The following is a 22943-nucleotide window of genomic DNA, read 5'->3' as shown; positions in this document are numbered from 1 at the left end:
TTGTGGTTATTTTTTGTGGTTATTTCGATATTACATGATCAAGACTTCTGCACAGAACATTTGTGTGACACTATGAAAGTGTGACACTATGAAAGCAATATATCAGTTTTTCAAATCCAGAGCAAGCTAGCTACAAAACACTGAATGAATAGTGTGACAGCACATTAATAAACATATTTATTGTAGTTTTATAAAAATAACAGACAATTTTCCTTCTTTTCCAAAACAGTGATATCACAACAAAAATACTTTTGCAGACAAAAACGCAAGCCTGACCATTAGCATCAAAACAAGTTGACTGTTGCATTTAGTTTTAAATCAGTCTCCTGATTCTCCAGCTCTCCCACTGTAGAGACAAGTGATGTCCTCGACATTCCTGCCACACATAATTGAATTCCAGTCGACTCGAAGGGGTTTGGTAGTGCTCCTAACTGGTCATCATACGAGGGGCGATACTCATGGACATGAGCTCCTGGAAGAGCAGCTTGCAGGCATACGGCATTCTGACCAGGGAGATCTGAAAAGATTACATTGTACATTATCTTAATCGATAAATCTTCAGCAACAAAACTAAGGCTATAGAGGCCCAGAGTCAAGATTTTTTATAGACTAGTCATTTTTGAACACTAATCTATAGGACACATTTCACTATACTGTATTGTAGTTAGAATCAGAATTGACAGTTACAGTAATAAAGGTATAATGATATAAACAACAAATGAATAGGCCGACCTAAGCATAAACCATGTTAAATAAAGGTGACATAAAAAACAAATAAAATAAAAAACAGGGACACTGGTGGTGTTGACACGTACCTGTGTTTTGTTGCGACAGCCCCTGCACTCGTAGGTGTGCGTGCGGGTGTTGGCGATGGCCATGAGGCCACAGAGGTTGCAGACGTGGACCTGGTAGGGGTCGGACGCCTCGAACAGCCTCTCACGCAGGAACTGAGCCGCGCCGTGGGCTATCTGACAATCGCGCTCCATCTCCCCAAAACGAAGACCTCCGTCACTGGGTGGACAGATGACAGCATGGTTAGTAAAGCGGGCCAAATCAGGGCCTGTATGAACAAAGCATCTGATCTAGGATCTAGTACTTTTATTAACATCTAAAAAGACAGAACTGATCATAGATAAGCTCATACTTAAAAAGTCGCTTTATGAATACGAGCTCAGAAATGCATACCCAGTGCACTCCCATGGTGCCATAAAGGGAAAAAGTCATACGTTAAATAATTATTAGTGTTCTTACCGTGATCTGCCCTCCATGGGCTGTCTGTTAAGGATCTGGACTGGGCCTCGAGCCCGAGAGTGGATCTTGTCGTCCACCATGTGCTTCAGGCGTTGGTAGTATGTGGGCCCGAGGAAGATCTGAGAGGTAATCTTACGGCCGGTGAAACCGTTGTACAACACCTAGAGGGGGAAGATGAAGCCAGTCAATTGTACTCTCTAGACAGACTAGTGTGAAATAGTTACTATAGAAAGTAGGATGTGAATGGTGAAGGGGGCTGATGTCCTGACCTCGTTGCCCCTCAGGTGATATCCGTATTCAGAGAGCAGGTTGGAGACTTTCTGCACGTTGACCGCATCGTTGAAAGGCGTGGCGTCACCAATCTCCCCTTTGTTGGCTGAAACCTACAAGGTGAAAGGAGGGCGGGAAGGTGGAAACGTTGCTACAAGAAAACTGCCATCCGCAACACTTGATTTACATGACGTCTAAAAAATAAAATGTCCTACTTGATTTTTTATTTTATTTAACAAATTCTCGCTGACCTTTGTAATTTGTAAAAGATCTAATCTAGACGACAGACAATCCTATTGGTTTACTTATTATCAGTTTACGGTCGTAAAAGGAGTAAAAGTTGAAGTGGGTGGAGGAGTCATTAGACAGGCGACAGTACCTTGCCCTGCAGGCACTCAATCAAATGGCCGACTGTCATACGAGAGGGGATGGCGTGGGGATTGATGATGATGTCTGGGGTAATTCCCTCGCAAGTGAAGGGCATGTCCTGCGGAAAGCATCGGAACAATGGACATAGTTGACTTACAAAGACTTCTGCATGTGGGTTCCAATTTTCGGAACCAGTTCTTCTAAGGGATATCCTCTTACAGGAACGTGGCACATTCTTCCATGTTATATTTAAAATCAGTTTTATAGTACATACTCCTTCTGGGATGTTGTTTAGCATTTCCTGTGAAGAGACCTTTGTTTGTATTTATGTTCAGTCTAAACACAATATGTCTCTAGACAATTGACCAGACAGCCTGGATCAATGACATACTGTGTAGTCTAGCGAAGAGTAGGTAGACATGGCATGAAGAACATGTCTAATACTTCACCTCCTGTCTGTACTGAATACCACAGGTACCCTTCTGCCCGTGTCGACTGGCAAACTTGTCACCGATCTGGGGGATACGAACGGAGCGAACCTGGCAAGAAAAAAAGAAAAGAAATGGAGAAGAGTTAAATCATGCCACAAGTAGGCAGATGAGTGTCAAGTGTAAGGAGGCCTCATAACCTTCAAATCTAACTTTATTTGTCACATACAGCAGATGTTATTGCAGGTGTAGCAAAATGCTTGTGTTTCTAGCTGTGCAGTAAGGTTAGAGGGTGCAATATTCCGTCATGTTTCATTTAGTCAATCTGTCAACAACTCTGATTTGGCTTCTTGGTCTTGTTGCTTCTATGGAATAAATGGGGGTGGCAGGTAGCCTAGTGGTTAGAACGTTGGGCCAATAATAATTGCTGGATCGAATCCCCAAGCTGACAAGGTAAAAATATGTTGTTCTGCCCTTGAACAAGGCATTTAACCCACTGTTCCCCGGTAGGCCGTCATTGTAAATAAGAATTTGTTCTTAACTGACTTGCCTAGTTAAATAAAGGTCACACACACAATGCTGCTTGTAAAACTCAAGTCATGGTTAATTCAAACCTGCCCCTACTGTGGATGTAACTGCCTACCCTGAACTTGACAAATGAGAAGTAGAGCTGTCAACAGGAGTAATTTGTTACCATGTTTGTTTTTATAGCCTACTACTCGCGTTGTCAAAATGTCACAAAATGTCACTACTGGGGAAATCTAGAGGACTCATGACACACCCTAATCTTGCAGAACTTGTAGCCCTCCTGGTTGAGGGTGACCATGACTTGGTCCACGATGCCCGTCTCGCTGGTGCGGAGGAAGGTGCTGCAGTCCCTCTTGGTGTAGCGCCGGTTGGTGCTGTCCAGCTCGTCGTCGGTCTCCGGCAGGGTCACCGTCTTGCCGATGATGACGTCCTCGCCGGAGACACGCACGCCGGGAGCTATCAAGCCGTCGTCGTCCAGCTTGTCGTAAATGGCGTGCCTCATGCCTGAGGGAAGGGGAGGACCATTGGGTTGTTCAATGAGAAATTCTCTTTGTATGAATGCCAATTTAACAGAAGTTGCTGATGGAAAATGTATGAGATGGAAATAGTAGGCTCTGGTTTTATGGCTGACTCCTTTACATTTTTAAGATGCCAAGATGCCTAGGACGTACCCGAACAGGTTTCGCGTGTGGGTTTCTCAAAGATTTCCTCCTGATCGAAGCCTTTCTTTGACTCCTGTTCTTTGTAGGAGCGGTAGAACACAGACCTGAAATAAAAACACTTATTTCCACATTTCGTCTAAAGTCATTTTCACATCAAATTGCAGGTCTTCAAATCACAGCACAAACCTGAAGAATCCACGGTCCACCGCAGAGCGGTTCATGATGACAGAGTCCTCCTGGTTGTAGCCAGTGTACGCCGCAATAGCCACAATCGAGTTGATACCTAAACCAGGCACAAATGGAGGATTTCAACGAGCCAGAACTAAAAAACGGCAGATATTTTTAGGTCAGAGTTAAAGAGTGTAATTGGCTGCCAATTCTGCAGTGCTCCAGTTGTCACCTGCAGGGAGCTCTCTGAAACGCAGGTACTCCATAGAGCGGGTGGTGACTAAGGGTTTTTGAGGGTAGTAGAGCACGTGGGCCAGGGTGTCCATCCGCACGTGGAAGTTGGTGATGTACACACCCATGGCTTGTTTACCCATAGCAGACTGGTACGTGTTTCTGGGAGACTACACGGGAAAAGTATTGTATTCATTGATTTACAGTTAAAATGGATGGATAAAAATCTTAAATTTAGGATGTTTCATAGCCACGTCTTAGCATAGATATTATTGCATCTATTCAATCAGCCCAATAAGAAAACCTACTTTAGGAGCATCCTATTTTTTTTCCGTACCTGGTTGTGATCGGGGAAGGGGATGATGGAAGCACAGACTCCCAGGATCATGGAGGGGTGGATCTCACAGTGGCTGTATGTAGAACAGTAGGCCACGCCCTTCTCCTGGAGGTCGTCAGGGGTCATGGCCAGCATTACAGTCTCCTCCTCCAGGGTGTCGATGTACTCCACCACACCGCTGGCCACCAGGTCCTGCCAACTGTAGTTGTTGTACTCCCTCTCCTTCAGCTGGTCAATGTGTCTCCTCTTCAGCAGCAGCTTCTGTTTCTCTACGATCAGCAGAGGACGACAGATCCTCCCGGCGTCCGTGTAGATGCGGATCTCCCTCTCTCGGATGTCTCTGATCATGGACACCTAGAAAACGTGTAATAGTGTATGAGAACATAGAAAATCTGAAAAAGGGGATATTGGGTTTTTATGTGTAGGTTCATTTAATAATAAAATAATGAAAATGTCAGAAAAGTCCTGAAAATCTGGAACAATTATATCTCTTACCTCAGACACAATGATGTCCATCTGCCTCCTCAGTTTCCTCAGTGTGTTCATCAGCTGCTCTGGGTCCTTGTGTATGCCCACCCAACAGCCATTGACAAAGATCTTTGTGGCACTGTTAGGTTAGAATTAATGGAAAACATCAGTTATGCAGATAAATGCAGATAAAACGGGTTGAAAAGCTTTTCAGAGACATGACAGAATGTTTTTGATTCTTTCTGGATTAATAAAGAGCAGTGTGCTGCCATCTGCTGGACTCACTCCGCTATGGCTGCCGGTGAGATCTCCTCCAGGTTCTCCATGCTCCACTCCTCCAAAAACTCCAGGATGGGAGAGGGCTGGGAGCCCACAGAGATGTAGGCCATGAGGGCCAGGTTCTTCACTAGGCCTACAGCATGACCCTGGGAAATAAGACAGGGAGGGGGACATACAAATGGGGGACAAAATAAGCAGGGACAACACTTTCAATGTCAATTGTAAGTGAGAGCTTAGCTCCTTGTGTGTAACATTACAATTTGGCATCATACAACAACTGACCCCCTTGATAATGAACAAAAATTTGATTTGGAGTGGTATTGGGCATACCTCTGGGGTCTCAGCAGGGCACACCATGCCCCACAGCGTATTGTGAAGCTGCCGGGGCTTGGCTAGCTTGCCGTCCCTACCGATGGGGGAGTTCACACGACGAAGGTGAGAGAGGGTGGAGGCGAAGGTCAAGCGGTTCAACACCTAAAAACAGACGAGGAATGTTGTAGTTTTTAATGACGATAAACAAATCCTCTTAGAGCAGCTTAATGGCAAACTAAGCTGTAACTATATAGGGATGTGTGCCAGATGTGTTCTGCCCTGTGTTACCTGGGACACTCCAGCTCTGGCCTGATGGGCCTTCTTGACGTCACCCCAGTTCCCCGTGGCCAGAGAGTACTTCAGGCCGTCGGAGATGATTCGTGTCTTGATGGCCAACTCCAGGTTGAAGTCTTTCCCTCGGTCAATAAACTTTTGGGCGTAGATGCGGATCTCTTTCAGCAGGTTCTTGAACATTCTAAATTGGTCAACAACAAAAAAAGAAGCTTCCATACATATTCTCCAAATGCTCAGTTTGGATAGGAGTGCGGTTTACACAAAGTTGCACAACATCTGAACGAAAGCTTTCTAGACATTTTATAGGTGCGTCTCTTTAGGACTTACCCACGGAACAGGAAAGCCAACAGTGGCCCAGCCAAGTCTAGTCTCTTGTTGCCATAGTGATCCCGGTCGTCCAGCTCTCTTCTGCCCAGGGCCGCTAATAGGAGTCTGTGGACCATGTACCTGCAGACAGACACACAACTGAGTTACATCAATACGTCAAACAACAACATATTGCATAAAGACCATTGCATGCAGAAACGTGACGCCGTCATAACCATAGAATAACATAAAGAATGTCCAACAGAGACCTGGTGAGTTACACAATCTCTATGGCAGTGGTTTCAACCTGTGGTCAGCAAAGTTTGTAATACAAATTTTAAAAGTTGAAAATGGCAGAGTTAAATTATGTTATATACAATTTTACATTACTTTTCACAAGGCAAACTGTTTAACAGACATCCATCTGTAATAATAGGCATTTAATATATTACATTCACTGATAAAATTTACTCTAAATGTGACCACTAAGAAGGGAGGTGGAAGGGGTATCCAACTCAAGGTGTCTCCCCAACTTTTAAAATATCTTCAGGCGACCCTCCCCTTGTACTGTCAAATAAATTGAACACCATCCCCCCCTCATATAATTAACTAAAAATAATGTTTTAGACCACAAATAACAATAACTGCGTTTATAAATGTGGATATCGACTTCAGCATGCTTTTGTGGCACAGTTCGATGCCATGCAGGACTGCTGGCCAGAAGATTCGCCGACCACCACAGATGATCTCACTCTTCCTGCCTGTTTCATTACTTCACGATCAGAGCTGGTTGCAGACAATGATCAGCTAGGGTGGAATCAGATTTAACATTTTTACACCATATTTATAATTATATAAAATATATACAACATTTGTTCCACCAACAGGTTTCTGTGCCAATGCACCACACAAGCAATAAACAAAACATACCGACTACGGGCACTTCAATATCATGGTTTGCGTTTTCAACACCACAATAAATAGACTATGTCAATCTCAACAAACAGAAAACACATCCATGTCCCATTCTTCTCTGCAGATCCTCTCAAGCTCTGTCAGGTTGGATGGGGAGCGTCGCTGCAGAGCTATTTTCAGGTCTCTCCAGAGATGTTAGATCTGTTTCAAGTCCAGGCTCTGGCTGGGCCACTCAAGGACATTCAGAGACTTGTCCCGAAGCCACTCCTGCGTTGTCTTGTTGGCTGTGTGCTTAGGGTCGTTGTCCTGATGGAAGGTGAACCTTCACCCCAGTCTGAGGTCTTGAGCGTCTGGAGGGAAAACCCTTGTACATTTTTCCATCAGAGTTGCGTTTCCATCAAATTGACTTATTGCAGATAAAAGTATGTGCCTAAATACGTAGTGCACATAAAAATTACTTTGAGATTAAATTCCCCATGTACTGAATAAAAAACTACAAGTTAAATGGGTTTCCATGGTATTTTCAACTCTACTGATGGTTTTGTTACAAAAAATGTTGAGTAGGTGTGCGCTCACTCTGCTATTGGTACATGCACGCTAGCCAACAGGTTGCAGATACAGTGCAGGTATATCCTACTACATGAGATTATTATAGACATAAATGCAAGATTATTTCTATTTGTCAAATGGCAGCCAAGCATCGATCATCATCATTGGGGCGGCAAGGTAGCCTAGTGGTTAGAGCGTTGGGCTAGAAACCGAAAGGTTGCAAGTTCAAATCCCCGAGCTGACAAGGTACAAATCTGTCGTTCTGCCCCTGAACAAGGCAAATGTCAAATGGCAGCCAAGCATCGATCATCATCATTGTTCCCACTGTTCCTAGGCCATCATTGAAAATAAGAATTTGTTTCTTAACTGACTTGCCTAGTTAAATAAAAGGTAAAATATTTTTATTATCAAGCCACCAGAATAAGACCCTCCATATTTATTGAAAGGAGCATCAACCTCATCACTGTGAAGTTCCACCCTGTGAAGTTCATCATCATTTATTTAATCTGTCATGAATTTTTTATCCAACACGTAGGCTACTTTACTGCATAAAAAGGTTGGATGGAAACCTGGTTAATGTCAAGCCATTTTGCAGATGCTGGAATTATATTTTGGATGAATATGCGCATTCCTACAGGAGACTTTTGAAGTAGCCTAATCAGATTAAAACATTGTGACTGGTTGTGTTAATGCCACATACCTTTTTTGTAACACATTTTAAAAGTGAAATGATAAATATTTCCACCCTAGAGAAGCTTTCGGTTCTAGGTGCGCAAGGAATAGCCACTAGGATTGGAGAGGAGGCAGAACGTGCGTTAAGATTTCCTGAATAACTAGGCCTGCTGGGAGCATACAGTTGAAGTCTGAAGTTTACATACACCTTAGCCAAATACATTTAAACTCAGCTTTTCACAATTCCTGACATTTAATCCTAGTAAACATTCCCTGTCTTAGGTCAGTTAGGATCACCACTTTATTTTAAGAATGTGAAATGTCAGAATAATAGTAGAGAGTGATTTATTTCAGCTTTTATTTCTTTCATCACATTCCCAGTGGGTCAGAAGTTTACATACACTCAATTAGTGTCTGGTAGCATTGCCTTTAAATTGTTTAACTTGGGTCAAACGTTTCAGGTAGCCTTCCAACTATAAGTTGGGTGAATTTTGGCCCATTCCTCCTGACAGAGCTGGTGTAACTGAGTCAGGTTTGTAGGCCTCCTTGCTCGCACACTCTTTTTCAGTTCTGCCCACAAATGTTCTATGGGATTGAGGTCAGGGCTGTGTGATGGCCACTCCAATACCTTGACTCTGTTGTCCTTAAGCCATTTTGCCACAACTTTGGAAGTATGCTTGGGGTCATTGTCTATTTGGAAGACCCATTTGCGACCAAGCTTTAACTTCCTGACTGATGTCTTGAGATGTTGCTTCAATATATCCACATAATTTTCTTTCCTCATGATGCCATCTATTTTGTGAAGTACACCAGTCCCTCCTGCAGCAAAGCACCCCCACAACATGATGCTGCCACCCCCGTGCTTCACGGTTGGGATGGTGTTCTTCGGCCTGCAAGCCTCCCCCTTTTTCCTCCAAATATAACGATGTGCAGTTGCAAACCGTAGTCTGGCTTTTTATGGCAGTTTTGGAGCAGTGGCTTCTTCCTTGCTGAGCGGCCTTTCAGGTTATGTCGATATAGAACACGTTTTACTGTGGATATAGATATTTTGTACCGGTTTCCTCCAGTGTCTTCACAAGGTCCTTCGGTGTTGTTCTGGGATTGATTTGCACTTTTCGCACCAAAGTACGTTCATCTCTAGGAGACAGAACGCGTCTCCTTACCTGAGCAGTATGACGGCTGCGTGGTCCCATGGTGTTTATACTTTCGTACTATTGTTTGTACAGATGAACGTGGTACCTTCAGGCATTTGGAAATTGCTCCCAAGGATGAAACAGACTTGTGGAGGTCTACAATTCCTTTTCTGAGGTCTTGGCTGACTTATTTTGATTTTCCCATGATGTCAAGCAAAGAGGCACTGAGTTTGAAGGTAGGCCTTGAAATACATCCACAGGTACACCTCCAATTGACTCAAATGATGTAAATTAGCCTATCAGAAGCCTCTAAAGCCATGACATCATTTTCTGGAATTTTCCAAGTTGTTTAAAGGCACAGTCAACTTAGTGTATCTAAACTTCTGACCCACTGGAAATGTGATACAGTGAATTATAAGTGAAATAATCTGTCTGTAAACAATTGCTTGAAAAATTACTTGCGTCATGCACAAAGTAGACATCCTAACCGTGCCAAAACTATAGTTTAACAAGAAATGTGTGGAGTGGTTGAAAAACAATTTAATGACTCCAACATAAGTGTATGTAAACTCCCGACTTCAACTGTATGTGGCCACATTATTATAGGTTGACTTGGGAGAAGGATGATCTACAGACAGCACATTCAGCATCAGAAGTAAAAATACAGCCAGACCGGCCTGCTACTGTGCCTTTCTAGACCTTATAAACTGTTGAAAGGAAACCAACAACTGATCCAAATGTGATTAAACATTTGAAACACACGGCTTTTGCACTGTTATTCAAATGACATTTTCACCTCAGCCTAGAGTAGAATTTTTACTCACTTGAGAAACACAATACAATTATTCATTGCATTGTGGTGTTGTAGGCTAGTCTAGGTAGGATAATTGTATTGTCCCTAAACAAGATCAACACGGCAACTTTCTTAGTTCTGGTGTTTCATGTCTTCACTTTTCTTTCATGCAAAGATGCCAGTGGTGTAAAGTACTTAAGTAAAAATAAAGTACTACGGTACTTAAGTAGTACTACTTTACTTCAGTCGTTTTTGAGGGTATCTGTACTTTACTACTTATATTTGACAACTTTTACTTCACTACATTCCTAAAGAAAATAATGTTTTACTCCATACATTTCCCCTGTCACCCAAAAGTACTCATCACATTTTGAACGCTTAGTTAGCAGGACAGAAAAATTGTCCAATTCACACACAGAAAACATCCTTGGTCATCCCTACTGCCTCTGGTCTGGAGGACTCACTAAAACACAAATGCTTGGTTTGTATATATCTGATTGTTTGAGTGCGCCCCTGGCAATGTGCCATCTGGTTTGCTTAATATAAGGAATCTGAAATGATTTATACTTTTACTTTTGATACTGAAGTATATTTAAAACGAAATACTTTTAGACTTTTACTCAAGTAGTATTTTACTGGGTGAATTTCACTTGAGTCATTTTCTATTAAGGTATTTTTACTCCAGTATGAAAATTGGGTACTTTTTCCACCACTGAACGAAGCTCCTGGCCTGTCCGCTGCCTATCAGCTACAGTGGGGAGAACAAGTATTTGATACACTGCCGATTTTTCAGGTTTTCCTACTTACAAAGCATGTAGAGGTCTGTCATTTTTATCATAGGTACACTTCAACTGTGAGAGACGTAATCTAAAACAAAAATCCAGAAAATCACATTGTATGATTTTTAAGTAATTAATTTGCATTTTATTGCATGACATAAGTATTTGATACATCAGAAAAGCAGAACTTAATATTTGGTACAGAAACCTTTGTTTGCAATTACAGAGATCATACGTTTCCTGTAGTTCTTGACCAGGTTTGCACACACTGCAGCAGGGATTTTGGCCCACTCCTCCATACAGACCTTCTCCAGATCCTTCAGGTTTCGGGGCTGTCGCTGGGCAATACGGACTTTCAGCTCCCTCCAAAGATTTTCTATTGGGTTCAGGTCTGGAGACTGGCTAGGCCACTCCAGGACCTTGAGATGCTTCTTACGGAGCCACTCCTTAGTTGCCCTGGCTGTGTGTTTTGGGTCGTTGTCATGCTGGAAGACCCAGCCACGACCCATCTTCAATGCTCTTACTGAGGGAAGGAGGCTGTTGGCCAAGATCTTGCGATACATGGCCCCATCCACCCTCCCCTCAATACGGTGTAGTCGTCCTGTCCCCTTTGCAGAAAAGCATCCCCAAAGAATGATGTTTCCATCTCCATGCTTCACGGTTGGGATGGTGTTCTTGGGGTTGTACTCATCCTTCTTCTTCCTCCAAACACTGCGAGTGGAGTTTAGACCAAAAAGCTCTATTTTTGTCTCATCAGACCACATGACCTTCTCCCATTCCTCCTCTGGATCATCCAGATGGTCATTGGCAAACTTCAGACGGGCCTGGACATGCGCTGGCTTGAGCAGGGGGACCTTGCGTGCGCTGCAGGATTTTAATCCATGACGGCGTAGTGTGTTACTAATGGTTTTCTTTGAGACTGTGGTCCCAGCTCTCTTCAGGTCATTGACCAGGTCCTGCCGTGTAGTTCTGGGCTGATCCCTCACCTTCCTCATGATCATTGATGCCCCACGAGGTGAGATCTTGCATGGAGCCCCAGACCGAGGGTGATTGACCATCATCTTGAACTTCTTCCATTTTCTAATAATTGCGCCAACAGTTGTTGCCTTCTCACCAAGCTGCTTCCCTATTGTCCTGTAGCCCATCCCAGCCTTGTGCAGGTCTACAATTTTATCCTTGATGTCCCTACACAGCTCGCTGGTCTTGGCCATTGTGGAGAGGTTGGAGTCTGTTTGATTGAGTGTGTGGACAGGTGTCTTTTATACAGGTAACGAGTTCAAACAGGTGCAGTTAATACAGGTAATGAGTGGAGAACAGGAGGGCTTCTTAAAGAAAAACTAACAGGTCTGTGAGAGCCGGAATTCTTACTGGTTGGTAAGTGATCAAATACTTATGTCATGCAATAAAATGCAAATTAATTACTTAAAAATCATACAATGTGATTTTCTGGATTTTTGTTTTAGATTACGTCTCTCACAGTTGAAGTGTACCTATGATACAAATGACAGACCTCTACATGCTTTGTAAGTAGGAAAACCTGCAAAATCGGCAGTGTATCAAATACTTGTTCTCCCCACTGTATTACAATTTATTCTTGTGGATTCATATTTAAACATTGACGCAGCTTTGAATGCTTTTATATGTGGTATAATTGCTAGTTAGCCTGTTGCAGATCTGGACAAACGATCCACCTACCACTAATGTCACTATAAATGGTGGATAGAGGGCAGGATAGACCGTTAGACTATATTGACCTGTGGAACAGTTAGCACATGGAAAAGCATAGTCCATAAAGGAAGTACCATAACACCTTGATATACGGGTGCATGCAAGCGGATGAGGAAATTTGGCTAGAATGGAAGACAGTAAAACCTGTAAAAGACCAAAGTTAACCAGGAGAAAAAAGTTTGACCACCCCTCCCCCCAGTGAATTGCAATCTGGCCCTAAGATATTTTGTCCTCAAGAGCTTATTGAAGTGATTTGGTGGTCCCCGGAATGGAAAAGATTGAGAACTCCTGCTCCATGGTCATTACATTAATATAACATAATAAATACTCACCCTAAGAAATAGGCCTTCTTGGTCTCACAGAAGTCACTGACTCCGACGTGGGGGAGCACCTCTTTCTGCAGCACCTCCTTGGCGTACTTGATCCTCCGCTCCTTGGTGACACCGGGCTTGGCACCACGAGAGCCGATGAAGTTCAGCGCCACGTTCTGCTCCTGGATCACAAAGGCCTCGTCCAGGGATGGCTTGACCTGGTGGAACACAGCACGTCAGATATGACGTGTGTGTGTGTGCGTGTGTGTGTGTGTGTCGTGTTTCCTGTATCTAGAACATCCTAGACAAGAGATTTACCATCTCCATCATCTCAGGGTCGTCAAAGTCGTAGATTATGTGCTCCAGGATGTCTCTGTCGGACACAAAGCCCAGGGCTCGGAACACTATGATGATGGGCACCTCCTGTCTGATGTAGGGCAGAGTGGACACGATCCTCTGACCAATGGCACTTTTCTTCACCCCCTGGGAGAAAAAGTAACAAAAACAATGTTGACATGTAAATATCTGGGATGGTAGAAAATTTGCCAGTAAATTTAGGACGAGGTATATTTGTTTTTCACCTGTCCTCCCCTGGCCATCATGCTGACCCAGATGGAGCTGGTGGGGCGCGAGGAGTTTTCCAGGCAGGAGCGGCACTCCCCTGTGTAGGCGTACTTTGAGTCCTTCTTGGCGAAGACGTACACTGTGTTCGTGGCCATCTTCTCCTGGGCGATCAGGACCTGCAAACCAAACAAGGCAATTGCTATCAATATCTCAATTGCAAAAGCTTGTGTTACTGCTCACTCATTAAAACCAGGGTTGGCTAGGTTCCTTTCTTAATGTAATCTGTTACAGTTTACTAGTTACCTGTCCAAAATTGTAATCGGTAACATAACTTTTGGATTACCTAAACTCAGTAACAATCTGATTACTTTCAGATTACTTTCCCCTTAAGAGGCATTAGAAGACAAAAATGAATATTACCAATTGAACGACACCTATTGCAGGATAAATCAGTGTTAGAGTTTACATAGCTGGCCATATATGGATGTTTCATTTTACTTTATGGGTTGGTTATGTAGGCTTCGTCTAACCCATTGCTTGCTACTACAGATAATAATACGATTAGGCTATATCTTTACATTAAAAACCAAAGTCTGTCAGATTTCTAGTCATTCCAATTAATTTAATACACCTTGGTCTTCAAGAATAGGACTTGTAAATATAGAAATACAGATTAGCCAAACTGTTTTACCTGAGCATAACCAAAACCGAAGGACTTATTAACCTACTCGGTTTGTGATTTTGTAGGCTACACCACTGCTGTCGTCCTTACCTCCAAGCATTTATTCAAATTGGATAATCTTTGAATTTCCGACAGCAGTAGGACCATTTAAAGAGATAGTGCCTTCAGAAAGTATTCATAGCCCTTGACTTATTCCACATTTTGTTGTGTTACAGCCTGAAATTTAAAAAATAAAAAGTTGTTTTTAGAAATCTTAGCAAATTTATTGAAAATAAAATACAGAAATCTCATTTACACAAGTATTCACACCCCTGATCATTACATGTTAGAAACACCTTTGGCAGCTATTACAGCTGTGAGTCTTTCTGGGTAAGTCTCTAAAAGATTTTCACACCTGGATTGTACAAGATTTGCACATTATTCTTTTTAAAATTCTTCAAGCTCTGTCAAGTTGATTGTCGATCATTGTTTCAAGTCTTGCCATAGATTTTCATGCCTATTTGAGTCTAAACTGTAACTAGGCCACCCAGGAACATTCAATGTTATCTTGGTAAGAAATTCCAGAGTATATTTGGCCTTGCATTTTAGGTTATTGTCCTGCTGAAGGGTGAATTTGTCTCCCAGTGTCTGTTGGCAAGCAGACAACCAGAATTTGCCTGTGCTTAGCTCTATTCAATTTATTTTTACCCCCCCCGAAAAAACTCCCTAGTCCTTGCTGAAGACAAGCATACCCATCCATACCGGTGACAAGCATACCCTAGTCCTTGCCGATGACAAGCATACCCCATGACAAGCATACCCTTGCCAATGACAAGCAACATGATGCAGCCACCACCATACTTGAAAATTTGAAGAATGGTACTCCATGATGTGTTGGATTTGCCCCAAACAGGACACAAGGTTAATTTCTTAGCCACATTTTTTGCAGATTTGCTTTAGTGCCTTATTGCAAACAGGATGCATATTTTGGAATATTTGTATTCTGTACAGGCTTCCTTCTTTTCACTCGGTCAATTAGGTGAGTATTGTAGAGTAACAATGTTGTTGATCCATCCTCAGTTCTCCTATTACAGCCATTACACTCTGCAACTGTTTTAAAGTCACCATTGGCCTGATGCTGAAATCCCTGAGTGGTTTCCTTCCTCTCGGGCAACGGAGTGAGGACGCCTGTATCTTTGTAGTGACTGGGTGTATTGATCCAAAGCATAATAAATAACCATGCTCAAAGGGAAATTGAATGTCTGCTTTTTATTTTTATCTACCAATAGGTGCCCGTCTTAGTGAGGCACTGGAAAACCTCCCTGGTCTCTGTGGTTGAATCAGTGTTTGAAATTCCCTGCTTGACTTACAGATAATTGTATGTGTGTGGTACAGAGATTAAGTAAATCATGATAAACACTACTATGGCAAACATAGTCCATGCAACTTAAGCACACGTTTTGTCCTGAACTTATTTAGGCTTGCCAAAACAAAGGGGTTGAATACTTAAGACTAATTTCAGCTTTTGATTTTTTATTAATTTGTAAACATTTCTAAAAGCATAATTCCACATTGACATTATGGGGTATTGTGTGTAGGCCAGTGACACAAAATCTCAATTGAATCCATTTTAAATTCAGGCTATAACACAACAAAATGTGGAAAAATGTCACGGGTGTGAATACTTTGAATACTGTAGCTTACAAAAGCCTATTCTTGCTTTTTTCCTGCGATCCTTCAAATGCATTTAGTGTGTCATCATAGAGGTCTTTGACTTGTGGTCAGACTCACTCAGGCGGAACAGACCTAAACTTGCACCTTTTTTCAATGCTGATTTGAATATCATTGATAAAACAGGAAGGTGTCAAAGATTTTTTACAGGAAGGTGTCAGGAAGGTGTCAAACATCTTTTCCGAATTACTAAAAGCTATCTAGTTTTTTTTTAAGTATCTGTCATCTGATTACAATATTTTTTCTGGTAACATAACAGATTACAGTTTTTTCATAATATGTTACTCCCCAACCCTGATTGAAACATAGAATAAAGACCAGAAATCTGCCCTGAAGTCCACCCTCTACTTTCTCTCTACTTTTACCTTCTCTGACCCATTGATGATGAAGTATCCCCCGGGGTCCAGTGGGCACTCGTTGAGCTCACACAGATCACGGTCTGTCAGGCCGCTGAGCAGGCAGTAGGTGGAGCGCAGCATGATCGGGATCTTGCCGATGAAGGTCTTCTGGTGCTGGGTCTGCAGCTGGTCCTCACCCTCCTTGATGATGGTCTTGGTGATGTCCACGTACAGTGGAGCAGAGTACCTGTATAATACAGATGTGGCCCTAGTCGACACTGGCAGCACTGAAGGTTGCAAATGATGTGCAAGGGAGATTTACCGTGATAAAAGTATGGCCCCAAATGAGCAAACTTACGTAAGGTTCCTGAGTCTAGCCTCATTGGGCATCATAGGCGACGGGGCTCCATCTCTTTCCCAGTGAGTGGGTTTTGAAAGGTAGATCTGCTCAAACTTCAGCAAGTAGCGTGGCTGTAGAGCAACAAAAAGGGAGCGTTAACAGGGCATTAGTAAGTGCCCTCGTAGAGAGAGGCAATACATGGAGCAGAATATCTGAAAGCGCCTGTCTGTCACTCACCGGATCCTCCACCTCTCCAGAGGTGTGCTGGGCCTCAGCCTGCAGGTCAATGGGCGGGGCATCCTCCACGATCCTCTGCACAGACATCTGGATGAACTCGTCAAAGGAGTCCAGCTGCTGTCGCACCAGGCCCTTCTCATCAAAATAGGAACTGTAAGGCGCAGCAGAGAGGATAGTGTTATTTGAACAAAAGCAAACTGCATAGTGTATGCTACATGAGGATACAAAAAAATAGGAGAGATAGGTAAGAGCATAATTTTACCTGATAACAATCCAGCAAGCTTCCTGCCATAAATCGGGGGTGATTTCATCCTCATCCTCATCGTATTGGATGTCTGAGATCACAGAATTTGGATAATAGATCACAGAAGATACATCAAAGAAGTGAATATAAACGCAGTGACATAACATTAGCCAAGGTCCTAACTAGTTAATGGAGTTTTCTACAGCACAACAACTGATAGACACAAAGAAAGGTATTTTAAATCTGCAGACCTCAAAGACTTGCTAACTTTGTTTTTTCAACATGGCATGATGTGATTTTCATATAAGTAGGCCTAGTTGAAAGTGTGATTATAGCTAGGTGTTTAGTCTGGTGAAACCAGACAACTAATTAACTAGGCAATTAGTTAACTTCGCAAGCTACATAGCGCTAGTATGCTTGCTAGCTACTGTAGCTATCTATTCTTGGTGATGTGCATATTAGCTTGTATGCTAGCTAGCAGCAAGCTAGCTAACTACATTATGTAAAACAATAACGCATTCGACTCAAATGGCTGAAATACCAACAAACCTTCATCTTGGTCATACATGGTTACTGCTGATTCCCTCTCGTGTTCGCATAAATAAGCAGAAACCGACTTTTAAATAATCAACAGTGTCTGATTCAACGCTGTCTAACATTACACACTTTGCTAAATGAACACAAAAAATATCGATGGTCAAGCCTGAACGTCACTTCCTATACCAACGTTATTACAGTATTTTGATGTGCAAGAAATTAGTCTTAACTAAATATGTTTACTACTCTGATCTAATATTAGCTATTATGATCAATGTTTTTCTAACAAACAATATGTTTTATTATATTATATGTCGAATCTTAATAGTTGTAAACGTAAATAAACGGCCTTTCCGGATACGTAAGTTCCTGTCAGGATATTAATGGTTTCTTGCACCAGCGACTCACATGCGTTTTTATTCAAGGTTATGTTTTCTCACTGTGATTTCTAATGTATGATTCAATTGTATTCGTTTGTAAAGATGTATAAATTGTTGCAAGTCCCGATACGTGAACTTGTTACTTGTAAATGTTCTCGACATCTTTCAGTTCCATGTCTATCTGTAAAGCATAGGACCAAATGGATATCATCACCTGCTCTACCAAGGCAGTATACTTCTGTGTTAGGAGGAAGCGTTTTCCCTCAGGCACTTCCTTTTGTATTGAATGGCACATGGATGACCAGGTTTTACAGCACTGCAAGAGGAGCAAGCGGTGAAACTCAAGAGCTGGGTAAAAATGTAAAAAATCAGGGGACACACGCCTCCATAGAGCCAGAAAAAGAGGAGGAATTTGTTTTCATGGACTACATTGAGCCAGAAGATAGTCACGTTGACCAAATTCGTGGTCAGCTCCATGTGAATGCTGTCCCCATGATTTCCAAAGAAGACGAGAGGTTGCCGCCGAGGTCAGGCTCCGAGAAGCAGCAGAGAACTCTGGAGCAACAGCTGCGGTCATTGAAAGATGGGGCCGTCACCAAACTGGAGACGGTGAGCCCTGATTCTCTCATCGAGTTTCATGATGTAGGGTTCCCTCTCAAGGAAACAAGTAAGAAAAAGAAACTTAAAGGACAGCAGAGAATCTATGGTACACCAGATATGGAGGAACCTGTCAGTGACACCTGCTGCAACGGATGTGGCGCAGTCATGCACTGCATTGCACCTGATGTGGCAGGCTATCTTCCAAGTGAGAAGTATAAACTTTTGCTAGAGGAAGACGAATTGAAAAAGGCAATTTGTCAACGTTGCTACTTGCTCACACACCACCAAAAGGCATTGACTGTCAAGATGTCCAAGGAGGAATATCGGGATATAGTCCGCAGGGTCAAATCAGAGAAAGCATTGGTACTGTTGATTGTGGATCTTCTGGACATCCCAGACTCCATAGTACCAGACTTGCTAGAGCTTGTTGGCGAAAACAAACACATAGTGGTTCTGGGTAATAAAGTGGACTTGCTCCCTGGAGACTCTGAAAACTACTTGCAAAGGATTAAACGTCAGCTTTCCATGTACTGTGCTGATGTAGGCATTTCCAGTGATAATATCAAAGATACCCACCTCATCAGTGCCAAAACAGGATACGGAATAGAAAATCTCATCTCAAGTCTTCAGAGATCGTGGAAGTACAAGGGAGACGTGTATCTGGTAGGAACAGCCAACGCTGGGAAATCCACACTGTTCAACAGTCTACTGGAGTCCGACTACTGCAAATCCAGGGCCTCAGATGTGATCCACAAAGCTACCATATCTCCATGGCCTGGTAAGATAGAGCTGCCCAGCCTGTAACCCAAAGTTCCACTATAAGATGCATTACAAACACTCAAACAAGGCCGTGAACAAAACGCTTCTTGTTGAATAGGTTATTTTGTTGAGTTCATGACCTTGTGATAGCACACAGACCGTCTGACTGTTGTAGAGCTTATTTATGGAACTCTCTCCTTTCTATGCTGCTGTAATCATAAGTCTTGAAAAAGCTTTACATTCCAACAACTTTTACAGTCACATTGATGGAAAGCTTGAACCAATAACACCTACAGTGAGTATACCGAACATTAGGATCACCTTCCTAATATTGAGTTGCACCCCAGAACAGCCTCAATTCGTCGCGGCATGGACTACAAGGTGTCAAGCATTCCACAAGGATTGCTGGCCCATGTTGACTCCAATGCTTCCCACAGTTGTGTCAAGTTGTCTGGATGTCCTTTGGGTGGGGAACCATTCTTGATACACACGGCAAACTGTTGAGTGTGGAAAAACCCAGCAGCGATGCAGTTAATTTTACAAATATTTTGTTGTATTTTACCCCCTTTTTCACCCCAATTTCGATCTTGTCCAAACGCTGAAACACCCCAACGGGCTCGAGTCATGCATCCTCCGAAACATGACCAAACCGCACTTCTTAATTCCTGCCCGCTTAACCCGAAAGCCAGCCGCACCAATGTGTAGGAGGAAACACTGTTCAACTGACGACCGAGGTCAGGCACAAGGAGTCGCTAGAGTGCGATGAGCCCCGCCGGCCAAACCCTCCCCTAACACAGACGATGCTGGGCCAATTGTGTGCCGCCCTATGGCACCCGGCGATCACGGCCGAATGACACACACACACACAATCCATGTCTCAATTGTTCGAGGGTTCAAAATCCTTCTTTAACCTGCATCCGCTCCTTCATCTACACTCACTGAATTGGATTTAACAACTGACCTCAATAATAGATCATAGCCTTCACCTGGATTCACATGGTCAGTCTATGTAATGGAAAGTTCCTAATGTTTTGTGTACACGGAGTATGTCCGTTTGTGTATAGGCTCAAGTCTCTCTAAAATGTTGAAAACAAATTCTTAAATTGTATTTGAAATTGAATATGATCCACAGGTACAACCCTGAACCTCCTGAAGTTCCCCATCATCAACCCCACCCCGTATCGCATGTTCAGGAGGTCCGAGAGGCTCCAGAGCGCCTCCAAGCAGACCGAGAGTGATCTCTCTCCACAGGAGCTCAAGAGACTAGAGCAGTTCAGCAAGCAGGGCTACCTAGTGGGTAAGAGATTGGTGTTGGCTGTTGGGAACACGACTGATGGTAACCCTAACAGGATAGCCTAAATACCAAGGGGTGGAATTGGACAACCCATACAGCTTAACCCTTGGCCTTCTGTGTTTTCAATGGCTTGCATTGTTGCTTATAGATTTGTACTCTTAATGCAGGGTAATTGTAAAAAATCCTATGTTGGTTTAGGTCGCATTGGGAGGACGTTCCGTACCAATGTAGAATCCAACAGAGGCCTTATAGAGTTTGATCCTGATAGTCTGGCCTACGGAGAGGATGTGATTGACAAGGAGGAGAGAGACCGTACTCTTTCCAACCCTTCTACGGAAGTGCACTTGACGCTCAACGAACTGAAAGACGCGCACTGGCTCTATGACACCCCTGGCATCATGAAAGAGCATGACGTGAGCTACTTCCTATTCGCTCTTGGCTCCACTGTTACTGCCAGGCTAATACTTTGCCCATATTATTTCATAGATTGCAATGCAACTCATTACAATCCTGGAATCTGTCCAAAATAGCAACCTATTGGTCAAAAGTTGTGCACTATATAGGGACTAGGGTGCCATTTCAGACACACCCCTGCATCCACTTGAAACGGCATGTATGCATGATGCAACTGTTTACCAGCACTAGGAGAGAACACTTGGGACTAATTAATACCCTTTGACTATGTTTCCCTTCTGATGCTAGTGAGTTGGCAGATGAAAGTAGTTCCTTAGCTTATCCCCTGGGGGAGAAGGAGTCCCTTGTTATTTCTCTCCTATTACTACATCACGTTTGGAAGTATCATTTACACAAGTGGAATGCCAGGATACATTTACAATGGAACAGATTTATGGATGTGCAGTGGAACAGATTTATGGATCAACCATCTTGCGTGTCACTGCAGTAGATTTATGTTTAGTTTATTATTCCATTGTACCACTCTCATAAAAGTTTTCTTATAAGACAAGCCCTAACTAGTGTTGAACAGAACAATGCCATCCATTCATCTCACACCCCCTCTCCCCCTCATGTTTGTTAGGTCCTCGATCTGTTGACAGAGCAGGAGGTGAAGTTGGTGGTGCCCACACAAGCCATCGTGCCCAGGACGTTTGTGTTGAAACCTGGAATGTCGCTATTCCTGGGAGCTCTAGGCCGAATTGATTACCTTCAGGTGAATGCCTTTCATTGTTGCTTATGTCCTTAAGCTGTTCTTGTCTATTCATGTTCCGTATCATGTCACTTTCATGTTTTGTGTGGACCCCAGGAAGAGTAGCTGCTGCAACAGCTAATGGGGATCCTAATAACAAATAACCATGCTCAACTGTGACATCGAAACAGTGGTGCACACTTCTGTCTTTGACTTTGAGACGTAATATTAATTTCCCAGGGTGAGAAGTCTTGCTGGTTCTCAGTCATTGCTTCCAACCGGGTCCCGATTCACATCACCGGTCTGGACAAGGCTGACAGCATTTACCAGAAGCATGCTGGTCAAATCCTGCTGGGAGTAAGTTGATGCTGCTTACTTAACTCAGTTAAGGACATAAAAGCTCTTCCTGAAATGGTACAACAAAACAAGTTTACAAATAATGTTATCAACATGAAGAACTCTGTGTGGATAGGTGCCAATGGGTGGAGAAGAACGCATGAAGGAATTCCCCCCTCTTGTCTCCCAAGATTTTGAGCTGAAGGGGCAGGGTTATCCGAAAGCCAGTGCTGATATCAAGTTTTCCTCTGCAGGTAATACACACATAATTACAAATTGATCAACCAGCCGACCCAGACGTTTCAGGGTTGGTATTTTTCAAAAGCGTAGTGCTACCGAATATATATATATTTTTTTAAATGTATTCTATTCTTAGGATGGGTGGCAGTGACAGGAGTGGAGGGGAACAGTCTCCTGCTGCGTGCCCATGCTCCAGTGGGTGCAGGGCTCTCCCTGAGGAGTCCACCTCTACTCCCCAACATCGTTAACCTGAAGGGAGAGCGCATCAAGATGTCTGTTGCTTATAAGACCAGGAAACCCCAGGCCCTGGTGGACACCAGCCTGTCCTACAAAGGAGCAGAGAGGCTCAAGGTGAAGAAGAAAAAATGAAGTGCGTAACAACCTCTATGGGGCAACAAGGTTCTTCATGTCAAGAGGCTTTTTGTACTGGATATTTATTCGTGATACAGCACTTTCAGTTATGGATTTTTTTCCATCTGTGTTTTGTAAAATTGGCTGTAAATGTAACGATTATAAATAACCTACATATAAACAGTTGTATTTGTTTATCGATGTGTAGACTTGTGCTTCAATTTACATTGCTTTCTTTCCATTTAGACAGCAGGTAGGGAACCTTTTAGTGAATAACTTTTTTTCAAAGTATTTTGAAACGTAATATACTTTTTAAACGTATTAGTAACTGCAGAAAATGTAAGAAATGGAAAGGAATCACGCACCAACAACTTTTTTCATTTAGAAATGTAGAGCAGAAAATG

At 42.9% G+C, this 22943-nt stretch overlaps 2 protein-coding genes across 2 annotated transcripts; one reads left to right on the top strand and one right to left on the bottom strand.

Annotated features, from left to right (window-relative positions):
• Nucleotides 1-162: 162 nt before the first annotated feature.
• Nucleotides 163-17602, bottom strand: polr2b (RNA polymerase II subunit B). The gene is made up of 24 exons (XM_071410756.1): nucleotides 17448-17602; nucleotides 16917-16989; nucleotides 16655-16805; nucleotides 16436-16548; nucleotides 16105-16324; nucleotides 13365-13523; nucleotides 13102-13266; nucleotides 12805-13001; nucleotides 5925-6044; nucleotides 5592-5778; nucleotides 5322-5465; nucleotides 4998-5137; nucleotides 4740-4851; nucleotides 4245-4598; nucleotides 3909-4077; nucleotides 3695-3791; nucleotides 3518-3612; nucleotides 3100-3350; nucleotides 2340-2429; nucleotides 1901-2008; nucleotides 1521-1634; nucleotides 1252-1412; nucleotides 816-1011; nucleotides 163-517 (listed from the first exon to the last, which is right to left on the bottom strand). The coding sequence occupies exons 1-24, from the start codon at nucleotides 17464-17466 to the stop codon at nucleotides 428-430; spliced, it is 3525 nt and encodes a 1174-aa protein (XP_071266857.1). The 5' UTR covers nucleotides 17467-17602; the 3' UTR covers nucleotides 163-427.
• Nucleotides 17603-17792: 190 nt separating this feature from the next.
• Nucleotides 17793-22736, top strand: noa1 (nitric oxide associated 1). Its single transcript, XM_071410687.1, has 7 exons — nucleotides 17793-19193; nucleotides 20307-20471; nucleotides 20667-20881; nucleotides 21505-21636; nucleotides 21853-21969; nucleotides 22085-22202; nucleotides 22325-22736. The coding sequence occupies exons 1-7, from the start codon at nucleotides 17891-17893 to the stop codon at nucleotides 22555-22557; spliced, it is 2283 nt and encodes a 760-aa protein (XP_071266788.1). The 5' UTR covers nucleotides 17793-17890; the 3' UTR covers nucleotides 22558-22736.
• Nucleotides 22737-22943: the final 207 nt, after the last annotated feature.

This window comes from Salvelinus alpinus, chromosome 7 (genome assembly GCF_045679555.1).
Source record: "Salvelinus alpinus chromosome 7, SLU_Salpinus.1, whole genome shotgun sequence".
In the NCBI taxonomy this organism is placed as follows: domain Eukaryota; kingdom Metazoa; phylum Chordata; class Actinopteri; order Salmoniformes; family Salmonidae; genus Salvelinus; species Salvelinus alpinus.
This window is presented reverse-complemented; position numbering and strand designations above follow the sequence as displayed.

Excerpts from the sequence above, each read along its gene's own strand:
- polr2b (XM_071410756.1), bottom strand. Across the intron at positions 5,466-5,591 it reads CCAGAGCTGGAGTGTCCCAG|GTGTTGAACCGCTTGACCTT; the intron begins GTAACACAGGGC and ends GTCTGTTTTTAG. Across the intron at positions 3,351-3,517 it reads CACACGCGAAACCTGTTCGG|GCATGAGGCACGCCATTTAC; the intron begins GTACGTCCTAGG and ends CCCTTCCCTCAG.
- noa1 (XM_071410687.1), top strand. The coding sequence starts at position 17,891 with ATGATTCAATTGTATTCGTTTGTAAAGATGTATAAATTGTTGCAAGTC. Across the intron at positions 21,637-21,852 it reads GCCGAATTGATTACCTTCAG|GGTGAGAAGTCTTGCTGGTT; the intron begins GTGAATGCCTTT and ends TTAATTTCCCAG. Across the intron at positions 22,203-22,324 it reads TATCAAGTTTTCCTCTGCAG|GATGGGTGGCAGTGACAGGA; the intron begins GTAATACACACA and ends TTCTATTCTTAG.